Source organism: Centrocercus urophasianus, unplaced genomic scaffold (genome assembly GCF_019232065.1).
Source record: "Centrocercus urophasianus isolate 14NV4802_14NV808 unplaced genomic scaffold, USGS_Curo_1.0 seq_12, whole genome shotgun sequence".
Classification (NCBI taxonomy): domain Eukaryota; kingdom Metazoa; phylum Chordata; class Aves; order Galliformes; family Phasianidae; genus Centrocercus; species Centrocercus urophasianus.
In genome coordinates, this window is record NW_024884364.1 from 33487189 (window position 1) to 33503091 (window position 15903).

The 15903-nt window shown below is 43.9% G+C and overlaps 1 protein-coding gene across 1 annotated transcript; it reads right to left on the minus strand.

The window, feature by feature from the left end:
- Positions 1 to 2973: 2973 nt before the first annotated feature.
- On the minus strand, positions 2974 to 15867 carry SIK1 (salt inducible kinase 1). Its single transcript, XM_042810728.1, has 13 exons — positions 15693 to 15867; positions 14929 to 15045; positions 12407 to 12470; positions 12046 to 12207; positions 11646 to 11770; positions 11408 to 11531; positions 10183 to 10406; positions 9802 to 9951; positions 9077 to 9199; positions 8604 to 8826; positions 7646 to 7921; positions 6899 to 7130; positions 2974 to 6104 (listed from the first exon to the last, which is right to left on the minus strand). Exons 1-13 carry the CDS (start codon positions 15843 to 15845, stop codon positions 5684 to 5686), a joined length of 2394 nt encoding a protein of 797 aa, XP_042666662.1. The 5' UTR covers positions 15846 to 15867; the 3' UTR covers positions 2974 to 5683.
- Between the last annotated feature and the right edge of the window lie 36 nt (positions 15868 to 15903).

The window sequence follows — 15903 nt, forward strand, 5'->3', positions numbered from 1 at the left end:
AGTTTGCTGAAAACTCCAGCTCTCTGCTCAACAGTTGTCAGCAAGGCAAATAAGAGCTTTGGGGATTAGTGTAGAATGAGCAAGGAATACAAACAAGACCACTTCTGTGTTCATGCCCCAGAAACAGGGACAGCTCTGCACATTTCGAGGATGAAGAAGAATTGGTGAGGATACAGAAAACATTGCACAGAAACGTGCAGCGTTTCCATGGACAGACAAACTAAGTATAGCAGTATTCTTCTTGGTCACCTCACCTCTACAGTGATGGGATGGATACAAGAAGTCCCATCAGCTTATGAGCAGCATGCAGATGTGAACAGGAGAACTTTACTCTTTGTATCTTCTACAGCAAGAGAAAGGGAGCACAAGCCAATCTGTTGGACTGCAGGCCTAATACAAAAAGTCTTTCACACCATGGAAAATTGAATGATGATACTCATTGTCACAGGGCACTCTGGAGGCCAGAAATACAAAAGAATTCCAAAAAGGGTTAGCCAAATCCTTGGAGGCTTCACCCATCTGCAGCTGTTGAACACAGTGACTCAGATGCCAGTCAATTCCTTAAACTGCAGTTCACTTGCTACTGGGCTGGTAATACCATGGAGAGATTGCACTGTACTTGCCCTTATCCTAGGAGCCTGCCTCTAAAATGAGCTGAGTAGCTGTGCTTTTGGTCTGGGGCACTGACACTGCTTAATACGTTATATATGACATAAAATGTATATTAAGAAGCCAAAATATATTGCAGGTGATGGTCAAGTCTGTTTACCCTGTGTGAACATTTTGCCTTTGGCACACACTAATATCTGATGCCTTGGGAGAAAGGCATTTCTGTCCCAAAAATCTATCTATCGTGCCCCTGGCAGGCTGTACCAAAGACCAGCCCTTTCTTGATCTCGCACAGATGCACTGCGAAATCCATAAACCATGACAGTGGATTATCTTTATCATTGATTTAACTGTCACCGCTGAAAGTAGTTAGCAGCCATGAAATAAGCCAGCAGCCATACTTGAAGCAGTGTCCTCCTGGGGCACACATTTCCTTCTGTTAGTTCTTAAATTAATTCTCCTTCATTGCATGAGGTGTGCCTTATTCTCACTTTGCAGGATGAGTGAAATGGAAGCACCGATCGCTTTCCATCTCATGTACCAACATTTTGTGAGCTCAGCTGCTCTCCTTTCTGATACATCTCCTTTTCCAGCTGACACAGACCAGGATCATAGAATAATAGAGTCACAGATTGGCCTGGGTTGAAAAGGACCACAATGATCATGTAGTTTCTACCCTCCTGCTATGTGCAGGGCTGATAACCACCAGACCAGGCTGCCCAGAGCCACATCCAGCCTGGCCTTGAACGCCTCCATTCAAGGGAGCTGCATGGGGCATCCATAACCACCTTGGGCAACCTGTTCCAGTGTCACCACCCTCTGCATGAAAAACTTTCTGCACAGCCAGCAGGAAGGTGGTGGCTCTGGGATGGATCGTGCTTCACGTGGCAGTGGGCAGGAGGAGAGGGGCAGGGGAGCTTCTGTCTCCTGTGGCCGGATCACAATGGCACCAAAGATCTGGGCTTGCAACTTGTGCTCAACTTGCTCTATGAAAAAGTAGCCTGTGTTTTTCACTGCTACCAGCCTGGCATCTCCTGTCAGCTCCAAGCACTTCCTTTAAACAAACAAAAACCACAGAAAACAAAACAACAAGGTTTGGTCATTCACTTTAGGGGCTGTGTTAAAGCTCCACCTGAAAGAGGGGGAACAAAACATCAATTCCAGACAAGAAAAGAGAGGAAAACACTAGGTATGGAGTTGCATTGTGAGAAACGAAGCAAAGCAGTGCAACATCTGGAGAGAGATTGAGGACAAAACCAAACATGGTAAGCAGGATCAGAGTCAAATGTCAGAGGAAAGGCTGGAAGACGGTGACTAAAGCACTGAGAGTGAAACTATGTATACATGGAAACTGAGTCCAGAGTTCCACGTTTTCCTTGTTCTGATTTTCCCTGCCATTTCCAAGAAATCACGATGCTGTCAGATCCTTCTATACTCAAGGGTCAGTTATGTTGGCACAAGCTGATGGAATTGCGTTGATTTTTGTCCATTAAGAAGCAACATTCTAAGAACTCACAGAATTGCCGGGGTTTAAAATAGCCCTGAGAACCTTGTGAAAATAGCAGCTGGTGTAGTTCTTAAGCCGGGTCATAATAAAAGCAAGGCAGAAGTAATTAAAAGCATCTCTGTTGTTTTTCCATAGTTGTGAAAATCCTCACTTTGGATGCAGCCATGCAGAAAACACAACCCTAGGAAAACACATGCAGAACAGCCACCTCTCTGACAGTACCTGCGAGCTTCCTAACTCTGCTTTCTCACCTCCTGAGGGAGCAGACTGATCTTCTATTTAAGTCAGGAGGTTTTTCAGTTTTAGTCTGTTGAGTGCATCTGTGCTGTAGCCTGCAAGTAGGCAGCCTGCTGTGAAGGCAATGCAGGGCACAGCCTGGCTGCAGCAGGTACCCCTGCACTTGTCTTTGCAGCTGGAAGGAGAAATGCCATCACCCCCAGAACCTCTGCTTCCCTTGCTGTAGTTTTTTCCCCCTCAGTGCCTTAATCTGGCTGAGGCCTCTTTTAGATGAAGGTGACATGGATGGATTGCTCATCTGGTAATGACTAAACTATGCTTGACCATTTTCACTCCATAGACCTCTCTAGCTGTCAGATTTTATAACCCGATTACTACAGACTTGGGTTAGATTCAGACAGATTGCCTACCAGTGAAAGGCTCAATATCCCATTATCAGATTTTTGAGCCAGCCATTCCTCTTCATTTAGTACATAATAGGAGGTGCCAGTAATGTCCAGTGCCAGTAATGTCCTGTGGACTCAAGCTTTAAAATGAATCTTAACTACGCAGAGCTGGAGCTCCTGCTGCAGTGTAGAGAGCAGCAGGAGAAAGAACTCCATCCAACCATATGCAAGACAGCGATTTTAAAACATTTTTTATTTAAATATTAAATAAAACACAGACTAATCATTTTGGTGTACATCTCTCATTTTAACATAAGAAATAAAATGATTGTTCAGTCATGATAAAAAATAAACTATACATCTTAATTAAACCAATCATGTAGTGTCATTAAATACCCTATTGCATTGCAGTCTGCAGAACAGCACTGTCAAGATATCTACAAAACAAACAAAAAAACCACCAAAACCCAAACTTTTTAAAATGACCTCTTTCTGTTCCAGCAAGAAATCCAAAGAGGTTCTACAGCAATTGGAAAAAAAAAAAAAATACTATGAAAGTAAAGTGCTTGTCATTGCTTAGGACAGGAAACAAAAGAATCTGTGGCCTTTTGATCCATGGCATTTAAACAGAACAAACATCAAAGAGGAAAAAAAAAAATCTGTGTTTTCAGTCTGTGCGCTACCCCTTACAAAACTGAAGGCAAAGTTGCTGCTTCTTCTCACCCTCCTCTCCAGCCATCTCCATGTTCATTTGGTTGGGTTTTTTTTTTTTGTTATTGTTTGCTTTTTTTGTTTTTAAATCACTATAATTTAAAAGTGAGACTTTGGTGTTTTCTCTGCTGCAAGGCACCGCTCATTCAGATATTCTACTCAAGCAATTTTCTCTCATGTTGAAGCTTCCAGACCACGTAGCTGCAGCAGCAAACTGGAGATGCACCAGTATAGACACACTGATACTACACACAGATAAAGAGGTTGTTTATGGAGAGCCACAGACAGAGCCACGTGACATCTTCAGCCATTCCTACTCCCGTTAATTAATCTGGTCAATCTTTGGCTTTTTTTAATTAAAAAACAAACAAACAAAAAAAAAAAAACAAAAAACAGGTATCTATATTATTTGTAAATGCGTAATACTGCAGGTTGCACGAAGCCAAGGTAACTTGAAGGCACCCTGTGTCACACGAGGGAGATGGGTCCTTGAAGCATTTAGACAAAATGCAGCTATTTCCTGAATGCAACTTCCAGCTGAACTGGCTCACTGTTTGCTCACCTGCTTCCAAAGCTGGAACACCCTGCCCTACTCACTGCTGTAAGGGCATGGCTTGGGCTCCCCTCTACACCTAAGCACATCTTCTATTGACAGCAACAGAAGTCATGCTCTGCATTGGGAGGGAGGTGGGGCTATACCAGAAACACAATAGAAGCTTATTACAAAATATAAAAAATAACTAGTGTTACATAGTTTTCTGCTTCCTATTTATATACATATACAGCATTAAAAACCATACAAAAAAAAAAAAAAAACAAACCTACCTAATCCAAAACCTCATTTTGCTAATATGCTAAAAACAAACCAGCCAAAAACAAACACCCAAAGATTGTGCTGTTTTACTTGCTTTTAATACAGTTTTGTTCAGAAATAGCTGTACTCTGTTAAAGCAGAATTCTGTTCTAGCCTATTCCTTTTGTCTTTGTCAGTATATAATCATAACCTCAATATTGCACATTTCCCCAAGAGTCAGTTCTATTTGGACCCTGATAATGAAATGCATAAAAACATAATTAGCAGCGGAAATAACAATGTGCAGCGCTAAGAAATACCCTTCAGACAACTCTGTAGGCAATCTCCAGGAGGGCTTTTTAAAAGGGAAATGCTTCCCATCACCCCACCGGTAATAAGAGCTCCCTCCTCGGTGCCTCTGCAGGAATACAAACTCAGCATTTATCAAAAGAGACCAAAAGATTATTTAGACCAACAGAATACATGCATGTGTGCATGTGCTTACACACACACACACACACACACACACACACACACACACACACACACACCCCCCCAGCCCTGCAGAACACCAGACAGTCTGTAATTTAGATCCTGATATCAAAGGATGCATTTTCAAGAGATTACTTGCTTCTGTGCTAATTAGAATGCTGTTTGGTTGTTGGCTTTTCTTTTTCTTAAAAAAACAAAAAAAAAAAAACAAAAAAAAAAACAAGGTTTTCTAGCTGACATATCAAGCAGAAAGTTCACAGTTTTCATTTAAAGTATACATATCTGGGAGATGCGGAATGGGGATGTTGGTTCCTTTAAAACAAAATGAGTGTTAACAGGAGGAAAAAAAAAAAAACAACCCCACAAATGGCAATGCTTCCATTTTTGTCTTCTATGAATGCATAATGTTGCATGCCACTGGTTTTCTGTTTATTTTCTTTAAAAGAGGTAATCATCTTCACAAACCCATAAATGAATATTGTGAAAGAGGGAGGCTCTGGTCCCTTCTTTGAAAAGCCTCTCCCTGCTGTGTCACCACTACCGACAGCTGCTAATCTTGCATAACAGCAGAGCTGTATTGGTCTGACTTGAGTACAGTACCGAAGACTTCTTCCCCAACCACATCCCTCCCTGTCCCCACAAATGCCCCACCCATCTTCCCCCATCATTATTTTTCCTTTTAAAAAAAAAAAAAAAAAAAAAAGTTTCTATTCGTATTTGTTCAGTGCAAGAATAGTAGAAGCAAAAAGACATACATATTGCTTGTTTCAGTTCTATAAAGTTTCTAGCTTTCGGAGCCAGACAGCCTCTTCACATACTTCAAAATTTATTGCTTCTGAGAGTCACTCATCCACACAACACCAGCCAGCCACGGACCTATGCATGCCATGGAACAGCGGTGCAAGTTCTTTGTAAAAAGAGCAGCGTGAGCTGTAGCAGCCAGAGCTCTCATTTGACCAGGACAAACTTCCCTAGCTGGTTGGAAGTCAAGTCCTCCATCTCACAATCCCCGTGCTGCAAAGCGACAGCATCGTAGCTCGGAGACTGAGCAGAGAAACTCTGTTGCTGAGAGAAGGTGGTGCCGACCGGAGAGACGTTGCTGCTGATATACAGGTGAGTGTCTAGGAGGTGAGCTGCTGAGGACACCGGTGACACGCTGACACCAAAGAAATGAGGTTGGAGCAGTTGGCTGTTGCCAGCAAAGGCCAGCTCAAATGAGTTCTCTCTTTGTAGCTCTGACAACAGAAGAGAATTGGAGGCTTTGCGGGTACCTGCGTTATCAGAGGGGGGGAGGCCATTTGTCGCAGATGCTTGAGAAGTCTGGGGACAAGCTGGCTGGAGTAGCTGGTGATGCTGAAGCTGGAGTATTCTGAACAAAGTCCAAGGATGGAAGATGTTAACTCGCAATGCTAGAAAGGCTTCAAGTTTTCCTTCCCATATCTCCCCCCCCTACCTTTACTCCCAATTCTAACTTTCCCCTTCATTTCCTCCTTTCTGAGGAATCTCACCCTACCCAGACAGTACGATTAAAGTGACTGCCATGCCAGATCAGCATGTTTTCTCTTGGTTTTTCCCCACACTGAAGCTGGAAACTACCACTAGAATTTTATCTGGCCATAATTTGTCCAGCTAATAGTAGATGTTTTATAGACAACGTATGCAGATAGACCGGATGCTCTATTTTCCATCTTGCTTCTATGGGAATGAAGAGGTGCCATTGCACACGACATTTGAGGCCACTGGACTGTGCCTCTTTTGTGGGCTGTAACTTTTCCAAATTACAAGGTCTCATTTCCTTGCCATGGGACAATTACAGGAGGCAGAGGAGGAAAGAAATAATTCCCAAACCTAACAAAGAAAAACACAGCTTGCAATGGAGAAAAGTAATGTTTTCCCCCACATCACCAAACTGCTTCTCTGTCCAGTGACCTCCAAATACTTGGACATGGAGCTTTTTAAGCGGAAACGCATGTTCTATGTTACATGTGCCAGTGCAGGAACCCACAAAGAAAGCTAAACAGTTTATCTGCTGCCACACAGCAAAGCTGAGAGGAAAGTGACCAAACTCCCCAATCCATTTTGCTGCATTTACTCCTCCTCCTTTGCCCTTAACCAGAACAACCCCAAGGAAAATAGCAAAACTCCTCCAGGTCAGCTTCTCACCTCTGCTGTTGTAGCACTTCCTCCAGAAGGTTTCTTCCCTCTCTGTTGCTCCCACTGCTGCTATAGATGCAGGTGTTCGGCTGTGCGTGTTGGAAAGGGCTCATGGCACTCCTTGCTGCCCGAGATGAGGAGGACTGACACACCTGCCGAGCAAAGCCTTTGATTTTATTCAAGCCGAGAAACCCTTTGGCTCGAGCGTTCTTCCGCAGCTGCTGCCTAAAAGCCTTCAAGCCTGTGGGACATGAGGAGAAGAAATGCACTTTAATCCTTCTTAGCATTTGACTGAGAGCCTACTTTACAGATCAGCCTTTCTGGGCAGCTGCCTTCATTTACGTGAGCACTGCACTAGAAGAAACTGTGACCCTTCAGTTCACGTTTGCTTCTCTGCCTGATGGACAGAGTAAAATTGATGTGATGGAACAGGATTTGGGACAGCTGCACTCTTATTTAGATGGACATATACGGAGCAAAGGACAAAGCTGCTATAAAACACGATGAGCATTCCATATTTTAGGAGAAGGGTGGAGCTTGCCATCCCACTCACAGCAGCAGAAACATCTTCATGGGCATGCCAAAGCTGTATGCGACAGCCTCCCAATCTCAGCACCCTCCTCAGGAACCACAAATACATGAGGCAGAATATCCAGGCGGCCTCAGTGTAATCCCAACACAGGCAAGAAAGCTACCCTTTTCTAGTAGCAACTACAAGGGTGCTTTATTGCTGGGATATTGCAAGGAAGGAGTTACCTTGAGTTAATGAGGTATCAGATGCTCGTCTTCCTTCTTGGAAGCTGACAGGCAGGAGAGAAGCACCTCCCATGCAGCCCTGGGCTTGTAACACCGGAGCGTCAGACTGAGAAGCTAGGAAGGGTGATGTCATCCTAGCTGTGGCTGGGCTCCCCGTCATTACTTGACCTGCCAAACAGTTGCTCAGGGCCACTGAGCTGTCATTTGAAGATGAAGTAAGGCAGCTGTCTGAACTAGTTCCCTCTGTGGGGCTTGCTGAGGAGGAAATGACTATACCTGCAGAGGGGAAGGAAGGACAGAAAGAGCATTCCCAAGATGAGTACAGGAAGGAACAAACGTGACATCAGAGCATTCTGCCCACCTACACTGGCACTAATAAGCAGCTGCAAGTCAGAGAGATGTCCAGCAACTTACGCTGTCACAGGGCCTGACTCCAGTACATGGTCACTGACAAATAACCTATGCTGGGCTCCTGCCCAGCTGGCAGAGCTCTGCCAATAACTCTCAGACATGCAACATTTTCTAGCACAAAAGTTCCAACATAAGATACTTCTTTTGTGAGCATTTTTGTTTGCTTATTTAGTTCAAGGGGTCTGGATGTGTACCCAATACAGTTAGATACAGTTAGCCATGACTTTTTTTTCCCCAAGTCAAGCATACACACCATACACACAGTAAAACAGCGGAAACAAACAGAGAAGAGTTATGTCCTGCTTGTGAGAATGCCCCCTCTGAAAGATCTAGATGAAATATAACAGTACTGTGTCTCCTCCTGAAGGGCCATGCTTATTTATGAGAAGCCAGAACTAGAGGGAGCAGAGTAGAGACCTCTTCTCTGGGTTTTCCTACTTCAGTCAAGTTAAAATCAGCACATACCCTCAGGAATATTTCTGCTATGGCACACCTTCTCCATCATTTTCCTCTAACTAAGGACAACCTTCATTGCTCCCAGACTTACATGGAGGGGCATGCTGATAGAAGTGAGTGACTTCAGCCAGCGTGTGCCTCCGGCTGGTGTTGCTAGGGATGCGGATGGGGTGGTCATACGCCTTAATTTCATCTTCCAGCTCCTTCTCTTGCCTCACTTCTTCACTAATGGTGGTCTCCAGAAGGCTGCTGGGGGAGATGGAGCGATTTCGAAACAGCCCGTTGAAGTTGGGATCCACAGGAAAAAAAACAGGCTGCAAAACATGTCAATTCAGAGATTTATTTTCTCTATGTTTTGATGCTCTTCAGAGCCCTGTGCTGTGTCCTCAGAAGGCATACTGTTTGAGAAGCTACTACAACACCATGCCCAAGTGCCAAAAGATTCAAGGGAGAGAACAACTATCACGACCTCTATCTTTTTAAAATCAACAGAACAATTTAAAAATAAACAAAAAACCCACAACAGAAGAGGCAGTTACACACAGTTCAGCTTAGAACACCTACCTGTAATGGATTATTCACATCACAGTCCATTTCTGCCTGCAAAGATGGTTGAATCAGACTCTGAGGTTGCTGGTAAAGCAGAGATGATCGCAGGGTTTCACTAGTGAGACCGTCCTGAGGCATCTGAAGGCAGAGAGAGATGCACAGTAGCCATCACACACACTGCTGTTCCACGTGATTCTTCAAATATTGTAGGTTCAAGGAATTTTAGAGACACCTTCTGTGCCAGCCTTCTCCATGCACTTTCTATCAAAATTAACAAAGCTACTCTTTCAGTGCCAACATAAACACAAAGTATTTCTCTTAAGTCAGACTATTAAACCGCCAGGACAATTTGAAAAGGCACCCAAGCACAATTAAAAGGGGGTAGGGGCTAGGAAAAGTCAGAAGAAACACACAAACTGAATCATGGAGTATTTCTGAGGATCCTACAGGGCATATAACAAAAGAGTAACTGATCCGTGCCTGAGAAGGCAAATTTCCACGAGAAGCCTGAGAATCTGGCTCATTACTGACTTGCACCAGAGGCAAACTATTCTCTGGATCATGCTCTACAGACAGTTAGTACTCAATCAATCAGCATCCTGCTGAAGAATAGTAGCCTGTCCTATCAAAGGACACAATCGGTTCTCAGAAGCCTCAAAGCTGCAATCTTTTCTGCCATAGAAAGTGGCAGAAAAGAGCCCACAGATACACCCTCCCAGGTAAACAACGTCCTTCCTTACCTCAGCATTGCTGATCTCGGAGCTCCTTGGCCTTTGCTGACGGCCAGTTGCTGGACGACTCGATAGCTGGCTGCTTCGATACTCCTTGAGGCGCTCCAAGAGCAGGTAATAAATGGCAGCAAAGTGGTTGTAGCTGCTGTTCTGTAAAGACTAGAATACAAAGAACCCCAGTTACACATAACTCAAGATACGCAGCCACAACTCATTATTAAGACTTCATAATTGTGTACTCAAAAAAACAAGTAAAAACTCAGAAGGGCAGTGAAGATTCTACTACACTGTGAAACTGCATCAAGGCTAGTCACTGAACAATATACATGACTGCACCACTGGCATTCTGGTAGTCACTGAAAACACTTTGGAAGGACAAGCACTGCTCACCTCAACAGTTCTCTGCCTGTCAATGCCAAGCGTTTGCATGATCCCAAGGACCTGCTCATTGTAGTCACCCAGGTTGGAGTTGTAGTTTTGCATGGAGAAGGACAAGGACTGTTGCTGTCGAAGGGATGGGTCAGCTTGCATCCACTTGTGCTGCTTTATTTGGGAAATGGTTATTCGCTTTGTCGGGTCTACGACTAACATCCGTCGGATTAGTGTTTCACAGTCTAGATGACAAAGATAAACTCATGAGCAAGGAGTAAAAAGGCCAGTTCAGACCCAGGCATTTGCTAAGAAACTTTCCCACCACCAGGATTTGACGCCTGTGAAAACAGGAATTAAAAGTTTTCTGAACAGCTGATGCAGAGTCTGACTGCTAAATATCCAAACCAGCACAAGAGCAGTACATATTTCATAGAAGCAACGTGTCACTGAACAAAATGGCACTGTATTGGCTAAAAGTCGGTTTCAGTTTGCCCTCTACCTTGCAAGGGGGCTAATTTTGAGTGGATGTAGGTTTAACTATGGTACATCCACTTGAAATAGGTTAGGATTTACAAAGAACTACTGTACATGTTAAAATATGAACTCCTGGTCCAAGCATACTGCTTATTTGTTTACTGCCAGGGAATTAAAGCCATTCATAGCTAAAACTGATCAAGATCAGACTTTAGAAGATATTATTCCATTGAAGAGAGGCAGATTCATTTGTTTTCAAATCCTAATTGGAGAGAGCTGATAATGCCTCTCAGCTCCTCTTTCTCACCGGACTGTCCAAGTGCAAGCATTCAAGAAACAGTGCTAAGCTTCACTATTTCTGCTCTCCTTGGCAGCAAAGCCACACTGAAACGTACCCTTTCTGCATAGTTTGAATATCTCAGAACTACACCCACCTGAGCATTGCAGGCTAGTCTCATTAAAAGCTTGTTTTCTCTCTTTTGTGAGTGATTGTTTCTACAGCCAGGGCTTCAATTTTTGTAATCTAAAGCAATACTCTTAAGAAATGAAATGAGAGCTTTTTAGATACACCGTGAAGTAGACCTCAGAAAAAGAAACCACCTACAATCAGCCCCTGATCTTAAGTGCTGCCCTACAGAAATTACTGGACACAAAGACAAGGTGATTGCCAGCTGCAGAACCATCTGGACACTGCCTCAAGAAAGAACAGGACAGCTATTCCTTTACTCTCAGTTCCTTTTCTAACATTAAGAATCTGAAAACAAAGTACCTTCAGACATGAAGTATGGGATGCGGAACCGCCCCTCTAGCACTCTTTGCCTCAGAGTTGGCAAATTGGGTCCATCAAAAGGCAGAGAACCACAGACAAGGACATAGAGCACCACTCCAAGGCTCTGTCAACAGAGAACAGCACAGAGTATGAGTGATTCCAATAGAAACAACGGTTTTCAAAGCTCACAGTCCATAACAAAGTGTGAAATGGAATTCCAAAGGAATATCACACTCACCCATATGTCAAGGTGAGGTCCTTCATACTCCTTGCCTTCAAAAACTTCTGGAGCTGCATAGGGTGGGCTTCCACACCATGTGGAGAGTGGCTCTCCTGACTTGTAGAAGTTTCCAAAGCCAAAGTCTGGAAGGAAAGTAGAAGTCTGGTGTAAGACATCATTCAGCCACATGCAAACTGTTTAGAAGTAGCAGAAAACAGAGGGAAGGAAGCAGGTGTTCTGCTTTGCTTTCTGCATACCTATTTGAGCTATTCTCTTTTGTCTAGAGGATATATTCAGAGAAATATCAGTAACGTTCACTTTCAGTTACTCCAAACACATTTATGAGATTATGCTAAGGAGGCTGAATTTGACCACATGCCTAACGCCATTTATAGAGTAACCAGGCATTTCTCATTACCTGCTAATTTGATATTCATGTTAGCATCCAGCAGAAGGTTCTCTGTTTTGAGATCCCTGTGCACTATGTGGTGGCTGTGACAGTATTCCACTGCTGAAAGAATCTGCCAGAACTTCTTCCGCGCTTCGCTTTCGCTCAGGTGCCCATTGGAGGTCAGATGATCTGCAAGACAAAAGAGTCCCAAGAGTTAGAAATACCTGAAAAATGATTCTGTAGTCTTCCAGATGCTGCACTTGCTGTTTGACAGCTGACAACAGCGACTCTGGGTTTTTAATCCAAACAGATATTGCTCAGGAATGACAACAACATGGCCACCAGCTCTAAATCTAAAGAACTGCGAGGTATTGCCATGAGAACTTACCAAACATTTCTCCATTCTTAGCGAACTCAGTAACAATGTAAAGCATGTCCTTTGTCTCCATAACCTGCCAAGACACGAGAGGACATGCTTAAAGAAACACAGACCTCTGCAGTTACTTTCATTTCCCTAAAACTATTCTCAGATATATTGGTTCAGTTATTTATTTGCCACAGTAGCTGGCAGTAAAGACATCTAATTTTGCATTGCAGTGTTCCTTCCTAGCAAACTGGTAATGAAAAAGATAACCAATCAATGCTTCTGTGCCTACAACATACAATGGCTTCCCATGGTATTGTTCCTCTTACCATTATGATGCCACGTAATCTCCATAAGATAATTGACGAGCATTTCATGATTTTATATACTTCCCTGAATTCCCTTTTTGGTTAAAATATGCATGTGCAGGTTTCCAACTCATTGGACTTATTTTGAACACACAAGGACACAAAGCTCACTTAAAGCCATCTTTGTTTCACACCTAGCATGCACTCAGATCAGGAGATACCTGCAACTCAGACAATCAGCAAGTGTTACCAAACACCCCACTCCCATTTAGTGCTGGCTGGGGGCACAGCAAGCTTCCCATGCGAGTGAAAAAAGGTAGTTGTTGGTGTTACTGCAGTGCTTGAGGCACATCAACAGCTATCACTGGGCTGTTCAACATTCAACTACCAACCCTGTGCAAAACCATGCAAAACAGTAATTGTCAGAGGAAGCTGACACATCTTTGGAGGAAAAAAAAAAAAAAAGCAAAAGAAAACTGAGCATTTTGGAATTCATCTTCATTTACTAAGCCACATCTCTTAAATGTCACATTTCAGCTTTCAGAAATATAACCTTTCCCTGGAATAGGACTCACAGGGAATCAATATTTTGTTTGGGAAGCAGGAGGCTCGCAACATATTAACAATCAAACAAGAGTCGATACTACTTCAAAGGCTGCAATTTCCAGCTTCCTAACACATAACCCTTTTTGGATACTCTTGTCCTTCCCTCTACAAGTACACACAGACACAAAATGAAAACAAACAAGAAGGGAGCAAAGGAAGAGAGGTTCCCAGTTTAAAAAACCGAAGGAAAGTGTTCTGGGATAAATGCCAGCTGGATGAAATTAAGACGCCGTGCTGAAACTAAAACAATGATGAAATAATACAAGAACACACACCCTACGTTGGTATGTCATCTAATTCCATCCCTGCTTCTCAGCCTCCACCAAACAGGTAAAGTATCAGTTACAGCAACAAAGAGAAGAAAACTTTGCTGAAAAGAAATTATGGTCCACTACCAACGTCATTTGCTCAATCAAGTGAAGTGGTTCAACTAGATGGAATTTAACCTGCTTTTCTAACAGCTTCCAAACAGTATTTTCACCCACATCATTCCACCGAAATGAAATCAACAGAACTGTTAGAATGTTTTGGTATATCCTATGGGCAGCAATGACGTCAGACGGCAACGCAAAAATCATTTTTGTTCGGATGGTTTAATACTGTAAACAGCAAAGCAATTCACGCGTGTCAAGGTGTTGAAAAACAATGCCTTGCCTAAACACCTGTTCTACAGGCTCCTCAGCCTTACACGTTTCAAGCAAGGAGAATGTTAATTAAGCCAACCAACCCAACGGTAAGATAACAGCTTGACAGTTGTGCGCACAACAGCGCACACAATTTCAGACCTGCTGCTTCATTTCTTAATCCATTCCTCTCCCCCTCTGTCCTTCTGGCCAGGTGCAGAAAGACCGTGATGCCTCATCTTCTTAAATCCGCATGGCGTTATTTAAGATGATTAAGAGGAACATACACCAAACGCTAATTGGATCAAAGACTCCAAATTTGCAAGGCAGCCCTCGCTCACTAGGCAGCTGCCACTCTGCCTGCTGCACAACACCTTTGTGCAGAAGCTTACTTTTACTGTTCTAATACCCTCCAAAAGGCAAAAGCAAAAGCGCAGAAACTGAATGAATCCAAATCAGAATTCAACACCTTGAAACTCCACAAAGGAAAAGATCTTTTAAACTTATTTTCAAAACTATGCGAACTGGAACAGAATAACCAAAACGGGTCATTTCCTCATATATTCTACAATATTGATATTTCCAAGTCTTTTCTTTTTGAGTTTATTCATTGCTGAATTTGCGTTCACTTACGGCAAGCCCAGCTTTTGTGCCTGCTACTCTGCTGCCCTTAGAGAGTTTAAGTCCTTCTCATATCAAAAGCACGCGAGAAGCCCCAGTCTTCCAAACATACAGAAGAGGAGCTTGGAAGGCAAGTTAACTCTACAAGTTCTGACAACCTGTTCCTTGATCTGAAACAAACTTCAGTCTTTTTTCACTGTTCTGTCAAGAAACTGACAAGTGTACCAGAATGATAACTTTAAACGAACAAAACCCCCACTTCAAATGAACTTTAGTCTCCAAAAACTCTTTCAGTTCACATTCTCGCTGCAAACACTTCATGCAAAGCCAAATGCAAGAGGACAGGCATATCTCATCTGCATGCCGTGCTTCAAAGCTGACCTCTTACCTGATAGAGTTTGATAATGTGGGGGTGATTCAAAAGCTTCATTATCTGCACTTCTCTATAAATCTTCTCCAGATTGCTGGGGTCTAACCTTGTTTTGTCTATTATTTTTATCGCGACCTGCAGGTTAAAAAAAATAATAGTAATCACATCAAACAGCTGCTGGCATTACAAAGAAGGTACGCTTCTTACGATGGGGAGAGAAAGAGCACGACCCCAAAACACCATACGCAAAACCACGCACAAGCTCACAGCACACACATAAGGTGGACTTTAGATACGGTCTGGCCAAAGCTGATGGTGTTTTCCCGAGCTGCTCCAATCGCATGCAACACAACGAAGGGAACTACGGAAGGGCAGCGCTGGATGGAATTCGGTAAATCTTTTAATCCAGCGAAAAACACGTTCTTGTAAGGGAGTATTTATTTTTTTTTTTCTAGGAGAGGGCGATAGGGACACGCAGTGCTACACCGCTGCTGCACGGCCGCGGGGAAACGCTCTGCAAACGAACACGGCGAGTTCTTTGTTCTTGGAGCGAAGCAACGGGACGGGGTGGTCCCGCGGGGAGCCAACGGGGGACTCCAACACCCTCGTGGGACCCTCCTGACACGTGCAAAGACTTCAGGGGGTGCGAAGGTTCCCGCAGCTAGGACTCGCAGAGAGGGAGGCACTCGGCAGCGCTCTGCGAAAGGCGGGCTCCGCTTTATTTCTACGCTACATCTATACGTAAAGAGGAGAGAAACCCTCCAGCTCGGCCCCGTACCCACCTGCGTCTTGGTCACCCTGTGGCGGGCCAGCTTCACCACGGCGAAGTTGCCTTTCCCCAGGGTCCTCTCGATGTCGTAGAAGCCGACCCGCAGGGGCCGCGGCTGGGCTGCGCTGGAAGCCGGCACTGAGGCGTACTCTGACATGATCACCATGGTTCAGGCGGGCGGCGGGCGACAGGGCACCGCGCCGCGACTCACCACGGCGGCGGCA

Excerpts from the sequence above, each read along its gene's own strand:
- SIK1 (XM_042810728.1), bottom strand. The coding sequence starts at position 15,845 with ATGGTGATCATGTCAGAGTACGCCTCAGTGCCGGCTTCCAGCGCAGCC. Across the intron at positions 10,407-11,407 it reads CCCATACTTCATGTCTGAAG|ACTGTGAAACACTAATCCGA; the intron begins GTACTTTGTTTT and ends TTTGTCATCTAG. Across the intron at positions 9,200-9,801 it reads CCGAGATCAGCAATGCTGAG|ATGCCTCAGGACGGTCTCAC; the intron begins GTAAGGAAGGAC and ends CTCTGCCTTCAG.